General features: G+C 42.9%; 1 protein-coding gene across 1 annotated transcript in view; it reads right to left on the minus strand.

Annotated features, from left to right (window-relative positions):
* The window catches only part of dnmt3bb.1 (DNA (cytosine-5-)-methyltransferase 3 beta, duplicate b.1), a 134,468-nt gene that overhangs the window by 14,760 nt on the left and 97,022 nt on the right, over positions 1-22,686 (minus strand). The window contains exons 9-15 of the mRNA XM_055165658.1: positions 17,062-17,203; positions 15,631-15,753; positions 14,216-14,260; positions 14,057-14,136; positions 9,979-10,091; positions 2,630-2,813; positions 695-779 (exon numbers count right to left, since the gene is read on the minus strand). Coding sequence (XP_055021633.1) covers positions 695-779; positions 2,630-2,813; positions 9,979-10,091; positions 14,057-14,136; positions 14,216-14,260; positions 15,631-15,753; positions 17,062-17,203 — 772 coding nt within the window. The remainder of the gene's footprint in view (positions 1-694; positions 780-2,629; positions 2,814-9,978; positions 10,092-14,056; positions 14,137-14,215; positions 14,261-15,630; positions 15,754-17,061; positions 17,204-22,686) is intronic.

Here is a 22,686-nt window from a genome sequence, read left to right on the forward strand (position 1 = left end):
GTAATCAAAACTTTTCAAAAAGTAAAGTGCAGCACTAACATTTCCAGCTAAAAGTTTTACTAAGGGCCTGTTTACACGAGAACGCTTCCCGGTAAAAACGACAAAATATTTTATCTTAAGTGTCTTTCGTTTAGACGGTGACGGCGTTTTGGGGGATTAAAAACACAAAAGCCACCTTCCAGAGTGGAAAAGTTGAATACACTCGGTCGTAACGTTTCCATCTACACTGCCCAAGAAGCAAAACTCTGGTCAGATCTGCTCAGGTCACGTATACGTTTCCATCACATACTGTACATCAGGCCAGAAAAAACAACTTGTCCACATTGGGGCTGGAGATTCTGTGCCGGTTGAAAGGCAAAGTGAAGAAACGCTGCATGACGATCGTAGTTTTGCGAGGATTCACGTGGTTCGGAGAGACGCAGTCAAGGCGGGGGGCAGTTGTCAAGGCGGCCGCTCTAACTATAAAGCGCTGCGGGAAACACCTCCAGCCCAATCGCAGACGAGTTCCCTCATGAATATTAAAGAGCTGAGCCTCCGTGTAGCTGCACATGTAGTGGTGGAATGAAAACGCACACAATTTGCGCTAATTCACTCGTGTACGGCCCTGGTTTGGCACGAATACATGTCCCGTTACACATCTACGAGCGCTACCAAGTCCCGCCGTGATAGTACGAGGAGCGTCTTCTTTACAAACCTGTTGCAATTCCATCGAACAGGGACAGGACTCGGATGGGCCTCCTCTGCTCCGCTGGAACGGCAGGGTAGATCTTTGGCTTCTCCTGCAACAAATGTGGGTCATTTTAGATCCGAGTAACGTAACCCCTATTGCAAACAAAACCCACACATGAGCGGCTGCTTCACCTCACTAAAACATCCACCGAAAAGCAAATACAACCTCACTGTATTGTATTTCACTTTCACTGGGATTTTGTTTTCCAGCCATATTAGTTTTGATACACAGATTTTTGATCGTGAACGGAGCCCAAAGGAAGTCGTCATCCGTACGTTTCCAAATGTTTTCCGGTTTTGTGACGCAAGTGTAAAAAAAGCCCATTCTGGATCTCAGTCAAAAAACTAACATTAAAACAAGTACGTCTATTATATACACAAAATAATGGCATAAACTAAGGGTGTGCAAAAATGGCGAGGAGAAAATTCTGTATGTCGACGGTTTGGTTGAAGACGTTTCGCAGCTCATCCAAGCTGCTTCTTCAGTCCTGGTGTGCAAAAATATCAAAATATCGATATATCGTATAGTTTACTGTAATGATACAGTATCAGTATCGGGGACTGCTGTATCAATATAAGAGTAAGAATATTTTTTTGTATATTTTACTTAATTATTCCTTACCCCTCTACAGTTTTGTTGCTTGTTTAGAGGAAAGAAAATCGTTTATGCGACACATTTGACAGTTTTACTGTTTTGATGATTAAAGTGTTTGTGTTTCATATGAACTTTGCACAAGAAGTGGTTTAACAAAGATGTTCAGTATCACAGACATGATTTAGCCTTTATTTTTTATTGAACCGTATTGAATCGATTTGAAATATATCGTATCGTATCGAAAGTGTGCCGTCTTGAGATATGTATCGTATCGTGGCCTGTGTATCGAGGTATGTATTGTATCGGCAACTTCTTAATGATACCCAACCCTGGCATAAACTGTCAAAATATTCTTGAATAGTTTAGATAGAAACAACTACTATTATATGTCGAAAACAGTTCATTTAAATTTTTGTTGTTTATTATTATGGACAAGAAGTCTTTCAGTTTTGTATTATATCTATGTATTTTCATATTCTAGTAGGGGTGTAACGATATCCAAGTCTCACGATACGATATCGTCACGGTATGAACCTCACGGTACGATATTTACTGCGATATCTTGGGCAAGTTCACGATCTGATGTGGAGGCTCACGATTAGGAATGTAACAATATCCAAATCTCTCTGTTCGATATTTTCACGATATACATCTCACGGCACGATATTTATTGTGATATTTTGTGGAGTTAATATGCAACTTTTTCCTCTTAAAATGCCTCGACAAGACTTAATCCAAAGAACTAAGACTTAAAAGTGTTAGAACTGTTATTTCTTCTTGTCGTCTGCACTGAAATGGAGCAAAGGATCATGGTCTATGTAGTTCCCTCTGTATTTTGACACTATTGATGCACTATAACTCTTATTTAAGCAAAGACTTCTAATTCAATATATTGTGATGGTCCACGATATTACTGTAAAAACTTTGACGATACAATATTGCAATATTTCAGTTATTGTTACATCCCTATTTTCTAGGCTTGTTTTATGCATTGCTGTCTGAATAAATGTTCATTCATTCATTAGTTCAAAATAGATTTTAAACAATCTGAATCAGACTGTCATTTCAATATAAAAAATACACAAAAAAACGAAACTCTGTACTTAGGTCCAGGTTATCAGCAGCATAAAAAAAACAGTACAATACATAGTTTAAAATATTGTATGCCAAGTGCAGTCTTCAGAAAACGAAGATGAGTGTGGGTTGTTTTAAAATGCTTCTATGTTGGTGCTATTTTGTAAGGTGCATCAAATATAGTGATGTCAAAATTGGTATCAGATCGCGCGGGTAAACATTCCAACTCACAAATTCCTGCCCGTTGTCGTTGGCGAAGAACTCCTGCAGCTTGAGGCTCCAGTCGTGGCGGCGCTTGAGCACGCCGTAGGGCAGGGGCGGCTGGCACATGTAGCACATCCAGGGGTCCAGGTGCCGAGCGGCGTTAGAGGCGCCGGGGTCCACCAGGATGTCCAGGCAGTCCACACAGAAACACCTGCGAGACAAGGAGACGAGTTTGATTAAAGGTTGTATGGAGGATTTTTTTTTGTTTCAAATTGTCAAGTGATAGCATTATAGAGATGCAATAGCCTTATAATTATGATGACCAAAAAAAAGAGAATAAAAATTCATCAACTCTGGACGTGGTGGGGCTAAACATTTGCCAATAGATAACGACACTGCCTCGTTATCTGTGAGCTGACAGGCTGTCAATCAAACTCCCTACGTTTCTAGTGTAACTGACTTGTCTGCGCCGCCGGTACGTGGTTTACGTACGACTGTCACGCAGTCCACAGACGCAAGACGCACAGACGCTGTTTACTCGACCAACGCAACGGTTCTTAGTGGCTTTTTTGACCTATATCTTCCTCGCAGTTCGCACAAAGTTTGTTGCAATGGCGACAAGAATCCAGGAGCAGTTCGCCGCAAAAGAAAGTCTGTTTTTGAGGTCGCTGAAAGAAGAAGACAAGGGGAAAAGCAGCGAAGCCAAACTAAGGTGATTCTTGAAGATTCATTCCAGCGATGGCGCGACTGAAGCAGACGCAGGGTCTAAAGACTGACGCACTGGTCCACAAATTACTCCTGGACAGGAAACTTCTGCTTATTATGAAAACGTACTTTATTTCCAAGAGCGAGACAAACGTTTTTCAGGACACGAATGCGATATCCTATGTCTGAAAACGTAATTTTCAATGCAAAGAAAGAATCCGCTTGCTGCTGCGTGTTGTAGCTAGTTCATTCACACGGAATCTCCGCGCAACCTTCTCTGCACCCTTTCCTGCTCCTCTCCCTGCTGCCCGTTCCGCTCTTCTCCCCGCTCCTCACTTCTCCGTCTTGCCTAACCAACACTGTAGTTAGTTGTTTACAAGTCATGTGCAGCGGCTGTAAACAAACCTGTTTCTGGCGTAAAGAGGAGGAGGAGGGAGGAGGTGTTTCTACGTAGGAGCTGTAGGGAGGGGAGGTGGTTTCACGCATGCGCAACATTTGAAAAAGGACAAACAGTCGCTGGATTTCTCGTTCCTTGGAAAATCCTCTATACAACCTTTAATAGAAAAGTCAATAGGACATTAAGGTTTTGCATCTGCGTCACAAAACCACGTGATCTGGGGTTTATGCCTCTATATTGGAGGTCAAACTATCCATCTGGACCAGCGATAAAATTTGAATTGAATAACACTGGTTTTGACCTGTGTTGCTGTTGGATGTTCTGTCATCCAATGAATCTGCAAAAGAAGGAGGCCAAAGTATCTTTTTATCGGATAAAGACTGCAGACAGACGTGGAGAGCGACATAAAGACAGAGGGATGGAGCCCACTGAGTACGATCGTCTGTGCAGTCAACATTTCATTTCTGGTGAGGGAACATCTCCACACAAACGAAGAAGGGATTTACAGTAAATGAAATGATAGATACCAAAAGTATTTTTTTCTGGTAGGTATGAAGAATGATAACCCGCTTTCACCAGATTATGTCCCATCATTATTCACGTACACCCCATCGCCAGTCGCCAAAGCAAAACGTTCACTTATTTCCCATTAAAGAAGATCTAACATGAAAAAAAACAAACAGATACTTTAGTTCGTGCACAGAGCGAGCGTTGATTCAACTATCAAAGCGTCTGTCGGAATTAGATCAGGATCTATTCCACAACCCAGGAGGACGACTTTAGCTTTATACCTTTCTAATGTCGGCTAATCTAAAAAGCTGGCGATTTCGGACAGTTTTACGTCATTTGCGCCGTTTAAAGTCGCCATGATTATATTGTAAACTGAATAACACCATCCGGATCAACCCCAACCCTGACCTCCAGTATGGCTGCCAAAACATTAAATCACATGACTGCCACGTCACACGCAAATCCTCAATAGAAATTAACTTTTAATAAGTGTACATGTAGGTCAGATTTAAACGTTACAAGAAAGGTACTGTATTTTTTGGACTATTGGGTGCACCGGATTACAATCGTCTGTCGCTATAACGCAGTTCACATTTCATGTCTCGCTGTTTCGCAGATTTTTTAGTGTGCAATTTCACATCTTTTTTTTTTTTTAAACAGCGTATGAAGGCGCATTGTGTTCCTTCCCTGTGTCCTGATTGGCTAAGGGATTGTAGACCATTATCAGTCTCCTCTGTGCCGTGTCTCCTGTACAGTACAGAATGCGTTCAGTTTGACAAATTTGACATAAATGTTGGATCTGTATGTGATTCTGAAGTGTTGTATGTTTGCAAGTTTTATCCCCAACAAAACCCACAATTTCGACGAAACTTTCTGCACCGACAAAGGCTCCTGCGGTCGCACCCAAAAGACAGAGGAAGAATCAAATCATCGCACAAAAAGTTGGACTTCTGGACATGCTGAAGGAAGGTACAAGAAACGCAGTTGTAGGGCTCCGTTACGGAATAAATGAATCTTTGGCTCATTACATGAAGGAGGAAAATAACAAAAAAGGGTGTAAAAAGGGTTGTAACTGTCCTGTGTGAGAAAAGTGTATAAAGTTTGTGCTGAGGGGTTTTACAGACTTAAAACAGATAATAATTGTAAAAAATAAAGCTGACTACTTCGCGGATTTCACCCCTTGCGGGTTATTTTAAGAACGTAACCCCCCCGATAAATGAGGGAACACTGTATAAGGCGCAATATCGTTGTTGAATTCTCTCATCTATTTTCATACAGAAGTTTCACCGGATTATATGGCGCATTAAACAAAACAAACGGACGACACTTGAGACTGATCCTTAGCCCAGGAGTCCACGATCCATTTACAGATCGTGGAGTAACTCACGCGGTGTTGCCTCTCTGTCTTAGTGACTGTGGATTATAAGGGGATTATTTAAAGTTTGCTTTATTTTCTACAAGGACGACTCAAACATACATTGAGTAATAATGTGTTTAATGCAGCTTTGACACATTGGTTTATGTTTTACAGAAACAAAACTTAAAACCTCATGGCTCATTTATATAAACTATAAGAGCTGAAAAAACAGCTCGCTCCTTGTGCACTGACGCAGAGCTTCTCTCAAACTAAAGGACACGACTCCTGACTCTGGTCGCCATAACGCTCCAACAATCCATCAAGCGGTGCGGCTTCGCAGTTTACCAAAGTTGTACTAAAACAATGACGTATTTTTGAGTGTTGTATACCACATAAAATTGGTCTGAGTTCAGTAACCCAACCACAACCACACAACCAGAATTAACCCTCTCCAGGCAGGCGTTGCAGATTTGCAACAGCTAAATGCCAATTACCTACTTACTCCAAATCCATATTTTATGAGCCTTTTTTACTCAGGAGCCTTTTTTCACATCCATGCTGATAAACATGGATGATGCAGACTGTGCAAGAACGGCTCCACACAAACGACCTGCCAGAAGTGCAAAGTACTTTTGTTGTTTACAAAGGATAAAAATTGTTTCTTGGAGAACCACACGAAAAAGTGATGTTGTTCTGCCACTGTAAAGCTGTTACACTGTGCTTTATGTTTTCATTGTTATGAAAAGTGGTAAACACATAAAGTTGGTGTTCATATCATTTTCAGTCTTCAATGTTAATTTATCACACCAGACCAATGCTGCAAATCTGCAACATCCCAAAACGCACTGGATGCGAAGGTCTCTCTCAAAAAAAAAAAGTCAGGTATATGTATACAGTCCCTGACAAAAGTCTTGTTGCTTATCCATTTTGTAGAAACAAAAGCTTATAACTTGACTTTAAATTAATCGATTGGTTTTAGAAATGTCTCATATGAAAGCTAAAACCCTCCCAAATTATGCTCAATATACTAAAATAAATTTGCTTCACTGAAGAAAGATTGATCATTTAATGAACACAGAAAGGTCAGATTTTGGCAAGACAAAAGTTTTGTCTCCTACAAATTGAACAAATAATTTACTTCAAATACAAAAATATGTTGCATAACGTCAGTGAATGAAGTAGTGGTGCTGTGAGATCCATATTTAACATCTTGTATGACTCCATGAGCTTGAAGGACACATCCATGCGGTTTCACAATGAGTCATACAATTTGTTGATGAAGTCATCAGGAATAGCAAAGAAAGCGTCTTACATGCCTCCCAGAGTTCATCAAGAGTCTTTGGGGTAGAATGAAAGAGGAAGCATTGAAGGCAAAACCAGACCTGCTCAATGATGTTCATGTCTGGTGACTGGGCTGGTCAGTCCTGGAGCACCTTGATCTTCTTCACCTTGAGAAACTTTGATGTAGAGATAGAAGTATGTGATGGAGCACCATCCTGCTGCAAAATTTGACCCCTTTTATGGTTGGGAATGTAAGAGGAGCTAATACTTCTTGATATTTTAGGCTATTGATATTTGCCTTCCACCCTGCAAATGTCTCGCACACACCCAGACCATGATTTTTCCGCCACCAAACTTAACTGTTTTCTGGGTGAATCTTGGATCCATGTGGCTCCAGTAGGTCTCCTGCAATATTTTAGTATGTTGAGCATAATTTGGGAGGGTTTTAGCTTCATATGAGACATTTCTAAAACCAATCGATTAATTTAAAGTCAAGTTATAAGCTTTTGTTTCTACAAAATGGATAAGCAACAAGACTTTTGTCAGGGACTGTATGTTGTATATTACTAAACCGTATGATCATTTTCCCCAAATATCAGATTGTTTCTGGTTACTAAAATTTAATTTGAGCCTGAGAGGGTTAATACATGAAGTGCACCAGATTATAAGGCGCACTGTCGATTTTTTGAGAAAATTAAAGGTTTTTAAGTGTGCCTTATAGTCCGAAAAACACGGTAAGTGTTTTAGCCAGAGTGCCTCACACAAGGACTTGCTCAGGTACGTTTGCCTTGGGTTCTAGGGCCCACATTCACACCTGCACAACCAGAGCCACGGCCCAGTGACATCATCACACGGTGCTGCTCAGAGTGGCTAAAATATAAAATAAGTCCAGTGGCATGAAATATCTCGTAAATAGTGAGGCAGATATGAGTCCCGCTGTGATGATATGGATATAATAGCAGCTCAGAGGAGTGAGGTCAGCCTGAGGAGAGACGCTGTAAAACATTTGTCATCATCCACAGTCTACAGTTATTGAAGGTAAACATGGATTCACTGTGTGTTTTTAGTGGAGTTTACTCACAGTCTTCCTTGTTTGAGTAACATCAGCGCGCACACACAGGCTTTGGCCCCTCCTCTAACCATCACAAAGTCCCAACCGGACCCAGACCCTCACACTGCACAAATGTACCAAAGCTTTAGGGGCTCTCCATGCTTGGGTACAGTTCGATTAGGATTGTGTGGATCCAAGGTAAGCCAATCTGAGCATTTTATATTTATTTGAATAATATTTAATAATATTCTTTTTTTGCCAATTTATTATTACCATTTATATTTTTTTACTTTTTGTTATTATATTGCTGTATTTTTCGGATTATAAGGCGCACTTAAAATCCTTAAATTTCCTCAAAAATTGACAGTGTGCCTTATAATCTGGTGCACCTCATGTATTAAATCTGGTTGTGTTTACTGACCTCGAACTGATTTTATGTGGTGCACGGTGCTCAAAAATCTGAAAATGTTTTAGTACAACTTTGTTAAACTACAAAGTTGCACTGCTTGATGGATTGTTGGAGCATTACGTCTACCGGAGTCAGGAGCAGGAGGTTTCGTGCGCAATGCTGCATTAAACACATTATAACTCAATGTATATTTGAGTTCTCCTCATAGGAGAACTTAAGTTATCCACCCACATTCACATTCATAAAATACATTCACCAAGACTGGAGCAACGCCGGGCGAATTACACCACGATCTGTCAATAGATCGTGGACGCCTGGGCTAAGGATCAGTCTCAAGTGTCATTTATTTTCATACATAAGTTTCAAACAAACGGACGAGAGAATTCAACATTATTGATACTGTGTCTTATAATCCAGTGCACTTTATAGGCGAGTTTCTTTGTTGACAAAAATTGCATTTTGGTTGGCGGCACTAAACACTAATTCAACATGACGGACGGAGCGAGAAAGCACGTAAAGGGTATTGATCCTGGTTATTTATCCACTCTAACGGCAGAGGACCCAAGACCATTTGACCAGAAACTGGTCATAAGCATCGACGGACGACAAATCACCCTTTTCAACCCCGACAAAAGGTGGATCAAACCAAGTTACTGGTCGGAATCGCCAACTACCTGGACAAACATTCACTTTGGTGATATCCACAATGACTTGGTGGAAACTCCTGGGCCATTCACAGCAGAAAAGATGAAAACCTCCAAGAGTCTCGATGTGTTGTTGAACTTGTTGGAGTCCACGGTTTGTTAGGATCTTCTACGTTTGCTCTGCGGATGTTTGAAAGCCGTTTAATTCACCGTCAGCGGTTCTTTTCACTCAGAATACGAAAAAGACATTTTCCTTCTTCCGTGCTTCTATTTGTGCATCCGATAATGCAGCAGGAATTTACCATTATCGGGGATAAACACGCGAGGTTACGCACTGTGTTTGACCGCTACCGTGTTTCTTGCCTCCGACCAAAATATTTCCCAGCATGCAACGCAATGACGTCAGATGAAACTCGCCTATAGTCTGAAAAATACGATATATTGTGATGTGTGAGCTACTGTGTCCAAATCGTTTCCCTTGTGGATCAATACATTTACTAAGTCTAATAACACTGTCAAACATGCTTACAAAATACATACTATATACTTTACTATACAATACATAGACTGTTTAAAGAAGTGGAATAAGTGAGTGCGACGTCACCCACAGCGTTCGTCTCCTCAAATGAAGTTCACGATGTTAACGATTACAGGAGCAAATTTGGATCCAGGCTCTGTATCATTAATAAGATTTTTTTTAACAGGCAAGATAGTGGAAGAAACTCAGGACCATGTAGAGCGGGTTAATGTGAACATTTTCAGATCAAAATGATGAGGCTCACAGCAGCAGTTACGGCAAGAGGGGCCACAAATTCCAATGGAAGTCAATGGAAGTAGGAGCTGGAAGGAGCTCCCATGCGAACTTCCAATTTGGAACGTGACAGCAGGAGTTACGTCCATTTATATAAACAGTCTATAGTACAGTACTTTAAGGTGATAAGAATACTCTAGTTGAACCCAGTCAGTAACAGGAGAGTTAAAAGTGAGATAAGGAAACGTAAAGTAAATAAAATCCTTGTGACCTGCAGCAGTTGGCGTTCCCACACAGGAGCACCTCTCGGCCCCCACAGCACACCGTACAGTACGACTGGTACCCGTCATCATCATACATGTACGACATCTCCAGGTAGTTATCCTAAAACACACACAGACCAAAACACATGTTTATTATTGGGGAAAGAACAAAAATGTGGCTGTTTGCTGCAGGTGTTCCAATGAGTAGGAGGAAAATAGAGGACGCTCTTGGAAAAAAGGATCAAAACTCAAGACACAACAGATTCCAGGCACAAAACAGTAGAAAAAGTTAAACACATCGCACGAGGAAAAATATAATTAAAAGGCCTTTATTTGAATGACCAAAGCCAACATGTTTCGACCTTAACTGGTGTTCATCAGGGCTTGATCATGTTTATTATTGTTCAAGACATTGTTTACTCCTGGTATTTAGGATTACATAGATGAAGATTTAAAATTTTGTTCATCGTTCATCACTGCTGGCCCTGTTCACATGTAGTAATCATGCTCCATACTGTAACAGAATGTGAATAACCTTCTGTAAAATGCACAGTGAGGATTTAGACCAGAGAGAGTCCGTTTAGGTTTAAACCGACTGGATTTCAGCATTGAAACATGCAACACACCTCAAACCTTTTTACAGCAAACTATCTGGAATCTGTAAACTTATACTGTTTAGAATCTACTAATTCAAAGTACCGTTTTTTTCAGACTATAAGTCACACTTTTTTCATGGTTTGGGTGTTTCCTGCGACTTCTATATTAAAATATTCACACTGAAGCCACAAGAGGCTCTAGTCTTGTGTGTGAGTATCTGCTGCTCCTGTTCCTCCTGTACCACTGTCACTTGGCTCTACTGCGCATGTCTCCTGCAGAAAGAGCCTCTGTCCTGCTGCAAGTCGTGAAATCTGCGTCCAAAAACTGTTATCAAGCAGAAGAAAGAAAGTTTGGAATGAGCAAGAAACTTGTGAGGGACTGGCGGAAAGCGGGGATGGAGAAAACGGCTTCACGGTAACCGGGCGAGTCCGCAGTGCAACTTTCCTGGAGTCACTGGTTGGACTGACCAAGCGTGAACTCCAGTGACACCGAAACCGTCCTGTCGGGATTCAGAAAGGCCCGAATAATTCTAACTGGAACTGATGCTGAGTCTGACGACAGCGACACAGAAGAGGAAGCGACGCTCTGTTTACCTCCGGAGGTCGAGGCCGAGTTGTTCTGAAGTGACACCGAGGATGAAGAACTGAATGGATTTAGTGATTTGGAGTGAGATGGAGAGTTTGGTAAACTTCTGTTCTGTTGTTTATGTTATAGTTTATCTGAAGAACTGTTCATATGTGACGTTAACAGTCTGTTGTTCTCTCTTCTATTGTTTTTACTACAACTTGACTTTCAACAGGAAATGTCTGTTCCTGGTCTCTGATTTATTTTTTATTTTTTTTAATTTCTTCATTGCACATTTTTTGGCTGGTACGATTTATAGTCCAAAAAATACAGTACATTTGTAATGGTATCTAATTACTCTTTTAAAGTAAAATGCCCAACACTGCAAATCAGAGAGTTTACATGAGGCTCTATTTAGTTTGATTTGGTTCTCAACAAAATTATCCAAACACTGAATTATAACAAACAACTTTTAAGAATAAATAATAAATCAGCATTCTCAGTAAGAACCATATTTGATTTGAACGTCTGGGTACAGAGTTTGGTCAAGGATTTGGATTTAAAATCGATAAAAAACTAAATCTCAGTTCATTTTATTTTTTAATCTTTTATTTCTGTTCTTGAACTATGCATAGTAACACTAGAGTTTCCACACTGTCTATAATGTCGATCTATAATGACTGAACAGAAATAGGTCAACTGACTTCCAGTGCAAAACTTCCAAACTTAAAAAAAAAGGGCCCATCATTTACACATTTTTACTGCTGACAAAAATTCTGGCCTTTTGCACCTTACCATGTACGGCCCCGGGTCTGAATATCTGAATGAACAGTCTCTATTCAGAGCTGTGGGAGGAGATGGGGGGAAGGTGAAAACTAAAATTCTGAGCACTCAAGCCTTGAACAACAATAGAGAATTACTTAAACATGCACGAATCAGAAATTTACCTCTCGATAAGTGTTTATTCACATAATATGACCACATAAAACACTTATTGTGAGTCAGTGCATTTGTCAATTACATTTCTCTATGAGCACTACACACTTGTCACATCACATATTTGTAGCTTAACTGTCACATGACTTTGTGAACTCCCTTCTGTCAAACATGTTTTGATCTGTTTCCAAACCTGATTGTCAGACATAAAGAGGGCCGTACCTACTGTTCTTTGGATCTTGGCAGCAGCTACATTCCTGAAAATTTTGATCTCTATTAAATAACACTGGGCTTGTAACTCATCAACTGTCACTTGGCTAAACAATGTGTGCATTTCACAACAGTTAAAGATCTGTTGAAAGAAGAAAGAGAAACATGTGATGACGCTTGCCTTGATAAATGGTCACAGTTTTATACAAAGCTTTTCCACCTTCAAGGAACTCAACAGCACTTTACAACAAGGAACCGCTCACTCAGGGTCTGTCCACACGACAACGATTTTTGGTTGAAACCGTGAAGTTTTGATTCGTTTTGTCCTTTCGTCCACATGGAGTCGGTGTTTTGGGTGGGTGAAAATGGTGTTTTTTAAGAACAGGTTCAAACAAACCGACTTTTGGAAAACAGAAACCCCGTCATCGCCAAGGCGACAAGGTGTGTGATCATTTACGGTTTACAATGTGCAATACGCTATTAATCAAGTACGGGCAAGTATGTAATATACTAAAGTGTGCAATACAAAAACAAAGCAATGGGCTGTGTGCACTGGCTTTTGCAATTTTGAAAACAATGATCTTGTGTATCTGCTGACTGTCCCTTTTGTTTTATGTCATGCCTAATGTGTTTTGCCTTAAATAAAAAAAATAAAAAAAGATCCTTTAATGCAGCGAAGCCTGCAGCCCTCGAACTGGCCTCCACGGACGGCAGGACTGTTGCCGAAATGTGACACGTGTAGCCTACGGAGCCGCTCCCGACGCCCAGCAACTGAGACACGCTGCTAACACGAACGCAAGCAACACACACCACACAGATCACACACACGGATCAATAACAAAGATCACACACGAGTAATCAAACGGTTGGATTTTGAGACCAAGTTATTCTAATAATTCTCATCCAAATCTTATGGTAAACCAAGACTGAACCAGGACTGAACCAGGACTGAACCAGGACTGAACCAGGACTGAACCAGGACTGAACCAGGACTGAACCAGGACTGAACCAGGAGAACCAGGACTGAACCAGGACTGAACCAGGACTGAACCAGGACTGAACCAGGACTGAACCAGGACTGAACCAGGTCCGGAACTGAGACCAGGACTTAGACCAGGAACAGAGACCAGGAACAGAGACCAGGAACAGAGACCAGGAACAGAGACCAGGAACAGAGACCAGGGACAGACCAGGAACAGAGACCAGGGACAGAGACCAGGACAGAGACCAGGGACCGAGACCAGGGCCATCAGGCGACGGTTAGTCCCGCTTAGACCCGTGGGGTGTGGAACTCTGATCCGGTCCTTTCTCCTGTGGTCATCCGACACTCAGTCCTGGTTCAGTCCTGGTTCAGTCCTGGTTCAGTCCTGGTTCAGTCCTGGTTCAGTCCTGGTTCAGTCCTGGTTCAGTCCTGGTTCAGTCCTGCAGATATCATGTGTCTATGCAGGTTGTTTTCACCGTTGCCAGTAGCTCCGGTTTGACATTTAAGTTGTAGCTGTTTTATATTTGTTTTTTTTTTTTAAATAAGAGAAGTGGGTGGACACTGTACCCCCGTGTACCGTGCCCACTACACCCCTCCTTCCATTCACTCCTTTTCAAACATGTATATAAGGATTATGCATCCTCATTGCTGGTGTTTTTTATGCTGTTTGTTTGTATTCGTTATGTTGTTTTTCCTATGCATGGTCGAAATAAACAACAAGAACCATCAAATAACATAAAATAAATAACTGAAAATAACCCCTGTTGTATGACCCATGCTTCACCGTGGTCCCTCACCTTGCATGTTTGGCACAGGCCTCCTTCAAAGAGCGGGTGGAAGGTAGCTGCTCTCATCTTTCCACAGGAGAGACAGAACTCTGCCAACACAAAGACACACACCGACGATCACTCTGCAGCCCAGTGACAGCTGTAGGAGCCGCTGTACTTTCAACATACCTTCAATACTGCGTCTGTTTTTCAGGACTTCATTCACCATTTGTTCTGCAATCAAAACATGGATTTAATAATACAAATAAGATGCCGTAAACTGGCAACATTTTTGGAAAGATGTGCAAAGTGAAACTGAAAATTATCAATTGAATTAGAGCCATTTCTTTACTCTTAATTGCCAAAAAAAAAAAAAAAAAAAAAAAGATAACGGTCTCCTGGTTCAGACCGCTGTCCACCACAATTACGCCCAATTTACAGTTGTACGTGAAATCGTTTGGACGTATAAATGGACACAGCTAACCCACTGTCCACCGTGTTCCAATAGGAAGTGAACATGGGAGAGCATCGACGTCCGGCTCTCCATCCGGCTCGACTTCCGGCTCTCCCTCCATCTACGCCCGGCTCTCCATTCATCGACTTCGGGCCCTCCATCCTCCATCGACTTCGGGCCCTCCATCCTCCATCGACCTTCCGGCTCTCCATCCGCCTTGACTTCCGGCTCTCCCTCCATCCACGCCCGGCTCTCCATCCATCGACTTTCAGCTCTCCATCCATCGACTTCCGGCTCTACTTCCCCCCTCTCCCCCCTCCCTCGACTTCCGGCTCTCCATCCTCCATCGTTCATTGTCTTCCGGCTCTCCATCCACGCCTGGCTCTTCATCCATAGACTTCCGGCTCTCCTCCCTCACTTCCGGCTCTCCTCCCTCCGGCTCTCCATCCCTCGACTTCCGGCTCTCCATCCCCGACTTCCGCTCTCCATCCCTCGACTTCCGGCTCTCCATCCCTCGACTTCGGCTCTCCATCCATCGACTTCCGGCTCTCCATCCGCCATCGACTTCCGGCTCTCCATCCCCTCGACTTCCGGCTCTCCATCCCTCGACTTCCGGCTCTCCATCCCTCGACTTCCGGCTCTCCATCCCTCGACTTCCGGCTCTCCATCCCTCGACTTCCGGCTCTCCATCCCTCGACTTCCGTCCTCCATCCTCCATCGTCCATCGTCTTCCGGCTCTCCATCCACGCCTGGCTCTTCATCCATAGACTTCCGGATCTCCATCCATCCACGTCCGGCTCTCCCTCCCTCGACTTTCAGCTCCAACTGATTTTAAATTGGAATATCGTCGCCCCCCCTTTCTGTACCTGCTGCTGTGAGCCTCGTCATTTTGGTTTTAAAATGTTCGTATTAACCCGCTATACAGGACCCTGATGTTTTTATTTCACTACTTTGTCCATTAATAAATTTGATTCCTAATACGGAACTGGCTCCAGATTCGCTCCTATAACCGCTCGTGCCTCGATGAGCTTCATTTGACTGGAGCTGAAGGCTGCGGGTGACGTCACGCTCCCTCAGTCCACTTTTTTTAAACGGTCTAACACAACCTGTTAAATAAAAGCAGTTCTATAGAGAGTGTGGTGAAGAGTACCTCTGCTGTAGGACTCCTCGGGGGCTGCTTTGGTTTTACAGGAGCTCACTTTGGGGCGTTTGGCGCTGGGGAGGTACTCGGGGAGAGAGACGTCCAGGACATGGTGGTGGAGGGCATTGCTTTCTGTAAATGGGAAAAATATCACTGTTAGAAACATTTGGTTTCGTATGACTTAGTTCTTAGACAAAAAGACTTTACTGATCCACAAGGAAAATTATTTGGACACATCACAATGAGTAAAAAAAAAGTATACGATGATGATAAATTCTAAAGTAGCAAAAAGATAGCAAGAGAGGTGTCAAATAAGGCATAATTATATATAGTCAAATCCGGACTATTGAGCGCACCTGCATATACGCCGCATCAACAGAATTTTAACAAAATTTTATTAAGTTATTAAGTTCAGGCCGTCTGCTTTTATCACCTCTGAAAGATTTTGTCGTCTTTTTGCGTTGAATCGGTTCGTCAAGCTGCCGTGGCCAAAATCTCACCATCGACCAAAATGAAATGAAAAAAAAACAAAAACGGATGATTTGGGTTTTTTTTTCAGTTTGTGATTTTGTGTTTTAATGAATAATGGAAAAAAAAAGGATAACGACCATTTCCCATTTCAGTGACTTAAGCTGCAATGCCAGACCAAACCAGGACTGAATCAAGACTAAAACAGGACTAAACAGTTTTCTGGTCCCGGCCCCAGTCCGGCCCCAGTCCCGGCCCCAGTCCCGGCCCCAGTCCCGGTCCCGGTCAGTCCGGTTTCAGTCCCGGTCCCGGTTTCAGCCCGGTTTCTCCCGGTCAGTCCCGGTCCCAGTCCCGTCCCAGTCCCGGTTTCAGTCCCGGTCTCAGTCCCGGTCCCGGTTTCAGTCCCGTTCAGTCCCGGTCCCGGTTTCAGTCCCGGTCCCGGTTTCAGTCCTGGGTTTTCAGTTCGGTCCTGTTCCGGTCCTGTTTCTGGTCTCGGTCCTGGTCCTGGTCTCTTTCTCGGTCCTGGACCTGGTTCAGACCTGGTTCAGTCCTGGTTCAGTCCTGGTTCAGTCCTGGTTCAGTCCTGGTTCAGTCCAGCATCTCAGTTTAAGTCACATAAACGGGAAATGGTTATCCTTTTTTCCATTATTCGTTTAAACACAAAATCGAAAACTGAAAAAACAAATCGTTATCCGTTTTTTTTTTTTTTCATTTTGGTTTTGGAGACAAATAAAGAAAATTGTTGTTTTTTCGTTTTCTTATTTTTGGTTTTATTTTGAAAAACGAATGAACGAATGACACACAGACTGATCACAACAAGTCACATTTAACTGGAAATATGAACGACCTAGTAACAAAAAATCCAAATTGAGCATTAAGCCCTGCAGTCTGAACGTCCCCCTAGACTCAGATCCAGAGATTTCGAGTTGGGATCATATTTTGTCTTCATATTAAACCCTGTGAGGTGCGTACCTGCGTTGTGTGGGGGTTTGAGTCCCTCCTCTCCTTTGGGCAGGAACCCTCCATTGGCCCAGTCCAGCATGGGTTTGATCTGCTCCTCTGGACTGTCCGACTCGCAGGGAGGGAAACTCTCCTGCGCGCGCACACTGGCCATCTGTCAAAAAACAGTTCAGACACATAAATACAAATCTAAAAATGTCCCGATTTTATATTTTTTGTGTTTCGTGTATTATCATTCACCAACAGATCAGCCCGTCACAATAATACAAGTAAATATAGATGATAAAAATTAAAAGTTACAATATCATCCAGCTGCTCTGTTCCTCGTCACTGTCAACATCCGGCTCTCTCAACATCAACATCCAGATTAAGAGCTTTCGATAGTTAAAGTTTTCGCAAAGAAAAGTTTCATAATAACATCTGTCATTTTCTGGGCTATTGGCGAGTTTCATTGTTGACAAAAGCACGTGTTGCATGCTGGGAATTGTTTTGGTCGGCGGCAATAAACACTAATTCAACACGACGGACGGAGCGAGAAAGCACGTAAAGGGTATTGATCCCGGTTATTTATCCACTCTAACGGCAGAGGACCCAAGACCATTTGACCAGAAATTGGTCATAAGCATCGACGGACGACAAATCACCCTTTTCAACCCCGACAAAAGGTGGACCAAACCAAGTTTCTGGTCGGAATCACCAACTACCTGGACAAATATTCACTTTGGTCGATATCCACAATGACTTGGTGGAAACTCCTGGGCCATTCACAGCAGAAAAGATGAAAACCTCCAAGAGTCTCGATGTGTTGTTGAACTTGTTGGAGTCCACGGTTTGTTAGGATCTTCTACGTTTGCTCTGTGGATGTTTGAAAGCCGTTTAATTCACCGTTAGCGGTTCTTTTCACTCAGAATATGAAAAAGACATTTTCCTTCTTCCGTGCTTCTATTTGTGCATCCGATAATGCAGCAGGAATTTACCATTATCGGGGATAAATACGCGAGGTTACGCACTGTGTTTGACGCTACCGTGTTTCTTGCCTCCGACCAAAATATTTCCCAGCAGCAACGCGGGCTTTTAATAACAATGACGTCAGATGAAACTCGCCTATTAGACGCGCTCTTAAGTCTCTAACCACATCAAAAAGCGACCGCGCCCCACAATCCAGAGCGCCCTATACACGAATCCACTCAGGTGTCCCAGCACGACTTCAGTAAACTACAAAGCCGCACCACCCGCAGAACACACAAACACACACGGTGCAGACGGCGACCGCACAGCGAAAAAACACCCACAGACACACTCATCACTCCACGCCGACGAGGAACGGAACGGAGGAACGAACCGAAAAAGCAAGTGCAACGTGCCGCTTCTAGACACGACTGAACAACTGAGTCACTGCGAACACGCCGACAATCCGTTGGTCCCAGACACACCCTCCCTACACGCCACAACTGAACAAAGCCCAGAGTCACCGTGAACGAACAAACAAACAAAACCACTCACCCATCACACTGTTGTGTTTCCTTTAAAGTCCCACACGGTTTATTTGTGAAAAAAGTTTGAAAATAGACCATTTAATGACAGTGCGTCTTATAATCCAGAGCGACTAACAGTGCGGAAAATACAGTAATAGTTAGCAAACTAAGCCAAATACATAACATACGTCTAATACATGCATCAAGAATTTCCAACTTTCAGTCATTGCACAATTCATACTGGGAAGGATTTTCCGAAAAAGTGAGCATGAAACCGCCATGTTTGTTTTCCCAGTGGGATGTGTCCATTGTCAAAGTCGATCTTTTCTAGTCTTTTGAACCATATCACTTTTGTTTCTGGTTCTGATGATACTTTTGCGGTTGTTGGATCCTAACAGCAGAAAACGGCTCGAGAAATGGGCATAGGAATTTTGCGAACTCCATAACTGCAAAAGTGAATCAGATGTGTGTGAGTGCAAACCTCCGTTCAGACTGTTTTCCTTCCCAACGGAATTGAAAAATAGTGAAAGGTGAAGGTGATGGGCAGGATTGATCCACAGGAAGAACCAAAAAGGAAACATTTAAATCATCCCAAGTTTGCAGAGAACATTTTGTATGTGGATAGGGATCCTGTTCGTTATTGGAGAGGAGCAGAAGACAAACAGACTGAGCTGCACTTTTTTGTTCTTGTGGTTTTACAGCTGTTCACGTCTCACGTCTTGGTCTCTTTGCAGTGGAAGGTGTTTCTTGGTGAACAGCTGGTGCCTTTCACTTTGGCGGTAACTTTTGAAATTTGTAACCATGAAATGAGGGATCAGGATTTTGCTTTGATGACGCTCCACATACAAAATGTTCTCTGCAAACTAGGGATGATTACCAAAGATATAGGGATTTTTATTCTTTATAAAAATAAAAAATTAATAGGATTAATTTGTTGTTGTGTGAAATTGGGACAGAGAGGTTAGAGACAATCAGTAAACCCACAATGCCCATGTGGTAATATTAACAAAGGATTAAACCATTAACCAATAGTGAGCATGTGAATGTTGTTTATGCAAATTTTTATAGTTTTTTATTTGGCAAGTGTGCAACGTTTGTAAAATTGCGAAAATATCTTCAGGTTATTGTTACAGGAAAACTCAACAATATGTAATAAAGATAGTAAACAAATAATCTTCTTGTGCAGCTTCTTTTGTGCATCACTCATGTACAAACAAAGTTTCTTTTCTAACAATTTGAAAACCCCTCATGTGAAATATTTACATACAGGATGGAAATACTACAGCTACGGCAGGATATGGTTAAGGTAAGGTAGATTAAAGATAAAAATGTCAAAGGAAGTCGTTTTTTCCGGTGTCATTTTGGGGAGGTGTAACAACTTGCCGCTCTGTGCTGGGAGTCAAAAGAGCACGGTTCAGGGGGAGTGCACTCGAGCGCGTTTACACAACAATCTCAGTCTGTCCGGATTTGAAACGGTGGATTCCCCTGCCCTGTGAACGCCTCGTGGTGTCAGTGCATCAGATCAAGACAGTCTGGAAACTACAAGCGGACCAGAGACAGAATAGGACAGTGAAGTAAACACAGAGGCGCTTCAGGCTCCAGTTGACTTTTGAAAACCACTGTAATGTAAACAGTGAAAACCAAACTTTAAATTGTCATTTTAGGGAATTAGGGAATTTCTCCCGCGGTGGGGTATAGCCGCTCAACAGAGCAATATGCGACGATATTGTACCCCGTCCCCCATCCCCCGGAGTTACAATATTTCAAGCTGCTCTGAAAACTCTGATGATGCGCTTGTTGCAGATGCACATGTACCTTGGTTGTCGTGTGAATATAGTGTGTGTAGTGTGGGAGAAGTAACATTTGGCTTTGGAACAAGTGCCACTGTATCTCTCCAGCTCTCACTGTGGCAGCTCGGGTCAGAGTCCTGGCGCCAGGTCGGGTCAGAGTCCTGGCACCAGGTCGGGTCAGAGTCCTGGCGCCAGGTCGGGTCAGAGTCCTGGCACCAGGCCGGGTCAGAGTCCTGGCGCGTAGCCGTGGACTCAAGAGAGAGCGAGCCCCTAGCACGAGCAAGCGGAGCAGGTGTCTACAAAGCGCGATCGGGTGACGGCTGCGTTTACCTCCATGCAGCGCAGAGCTCTGACTGTCTTCGCGGGCACAACTTAGTCCTGTGTTAGTCCTGTGTTAGTCCTGTGTTAGTCCTGTGTTAGTCCTGTGTTAGTCCTGTGTTAGTCCTGTGTTAGTCCTGTGTTAGTCCTGTGTTAGTCCTGTGTTAGTCCTGTGTTAGTCCTGCGGCATGAGTGGCTAGCACTCATGCCTCACAGCAAGAAGGTTCCGGGTTCGATCCCCGGGTCGCCCAGGCCTTTCTGTGTGGAGTTTGCATGTTTCTCCTCGTGTCTGGATGGGTTTCCTCCGGGTGCTCCGGTTTCCCCCATCAACACAAAACATGCTACAGGTCTCCATAAACAGTTGATAGTCAAAGTCAATTAAAAAATACAAATCAATCAATGAACCTGTCCAGGGCACTGGTGCAAGTGGCTAGACACTTCACCCACATTGCCTAGTATGAAAGTGGTGTGTGTGTGGGTGATGGTGGTGGTCGGAGGGACCGTTAGCGCCGATTGGCATGGCAGCCGCGCCTCTGTCAGTCTGCCTCAGGGCAGCTGTGGCTACAACAGTAGCTTACATCACCAGGTATAGAGTGAATGAATAACATATGCTGAATGTAATGCTTTGTAAAGCATCAACAAAAAAATGTCTGTGAAAAGCGCTATGTAAATAGGGATGTACTGACTGTGTTAGTCCTGGTTTAGTCCTGGTTTAGTCCTGGTTTAGTCCTGGTTTAGTCCTGGTTTAGTCCTGGTTTAGTCCTGGTTTAGTCCTGGTTTAGTCCTGGTTTATCACGAGCGTAACAGGTGGAATGTTAACGGTTCCGGGCGGGTGCGCGTCTCTTAAAATGGACCCATGCAGGACTGTGGGTCGGGTCACGTTGGTCACGTTGGTCACGTTGGTCACGTTGGTCACGTTGGTCACGTTGGTCACGTTGGTCAGTGATCGCAGTGACCCAACACGTACCACGGTGGGCCTCTTAACGCAGTGATTCATTTTTGAAGTTATTGCGACAGCTCTACCTAAAAGCACAGTGAGGTCGTAGTTATAAGAAAACTATGCCCTTTTACACTAAAAACAGTAACTACATTTTGTTCAATCCTTGAACCTGTAACATGACATTACATGTACTCCCTGCACTGTCATTCAAATCAATCTTTCTTACTGGTTTTGTCTGGGTTTGGTCTTGTTGTTTTTCCCTGATTTGTTGGTTCAGTCTTTGACATTTCAGACCATTAAATATTTGTTCTATGTTCTTGTTGTGAAATTATCCCATCTGCGTCCTGCATTATTTTGTCCCCTGAAGGCAGCACAGATCACACGTGTAAAAACAAGTCCGTCTTCCTCTGACATGGTTTACAATGGACACAGCAACAGGCTTTCTCCACCCTAAAGCAGCTTCAACTTTGGACTGGAGTTCGTAGCAATTATCAGTCCAATTTTCAGACAATTTACGTCATTGTAATACTTTTTTTTTTTTATTGGTAAAACTAATTGCCATAATAAATCGTTGCTAACGTCTCAGTCCCATGAATCTTGTTTGTAGTTTAAAGGTGCTGTATTGCGCAAAATCGACTCTAACCATGTTCTAGTGTCACCTCCTCAAAAACAAACCTGGACTTGTGTTTTGTTTCACTCACACATGTTTGAGTAATCCTTCATCATTAGTCTATCTTAGGGTGACCAAACGTCCGTTTTTTGCATCCTGGGCATCCGGGTTTTTTTTTTACAAAGTGATGCAAATGTCCAGGTTTTCATTACCGTTCATTGGGACATTAAACTGAACGTTTCTTGTAGCGTCTGTGACTCACAAGGAGCGAGACACAAACAGTCAAACAGTCGGTCAGTCTGCAACATACCGAAGCACAAATGCGCATTTAACAATGACTTGTTCAAGAAATTCTCCGTTTTCCATCTCGGTCGGGACAAGTGTGAGTCCATGTGCACAGGTTGCGAGGTGAGAGGACAGTGTCCCTCGTTTATCGCGTGGGTTACGTTCTAAAAATAACCTGTGATAGGTGAAATCCACGAAGTATTCAACTTTATATTTTAC

The sequence above is a fragment of the Boleophthalmus pectinirostris genome, unplaced genomic scaffold, assembly GCF_026225935.1.
Source record: "Boleophthalmus pectinirostris isolate CB_2022bp ecotype Guang Dong unplaced genomic scaffold, ASM2622593v1 HiC_scaffold_8, whole genome shotgun sequence".
Taxonomy (NCBI): domain Eukaryota; kingdom Metazoa; phylum Chordata; class Actinopteri; order Gobiiformes; family Gobiidae; genus Boleophthalmus; species Boleophthalmus pectinirostris.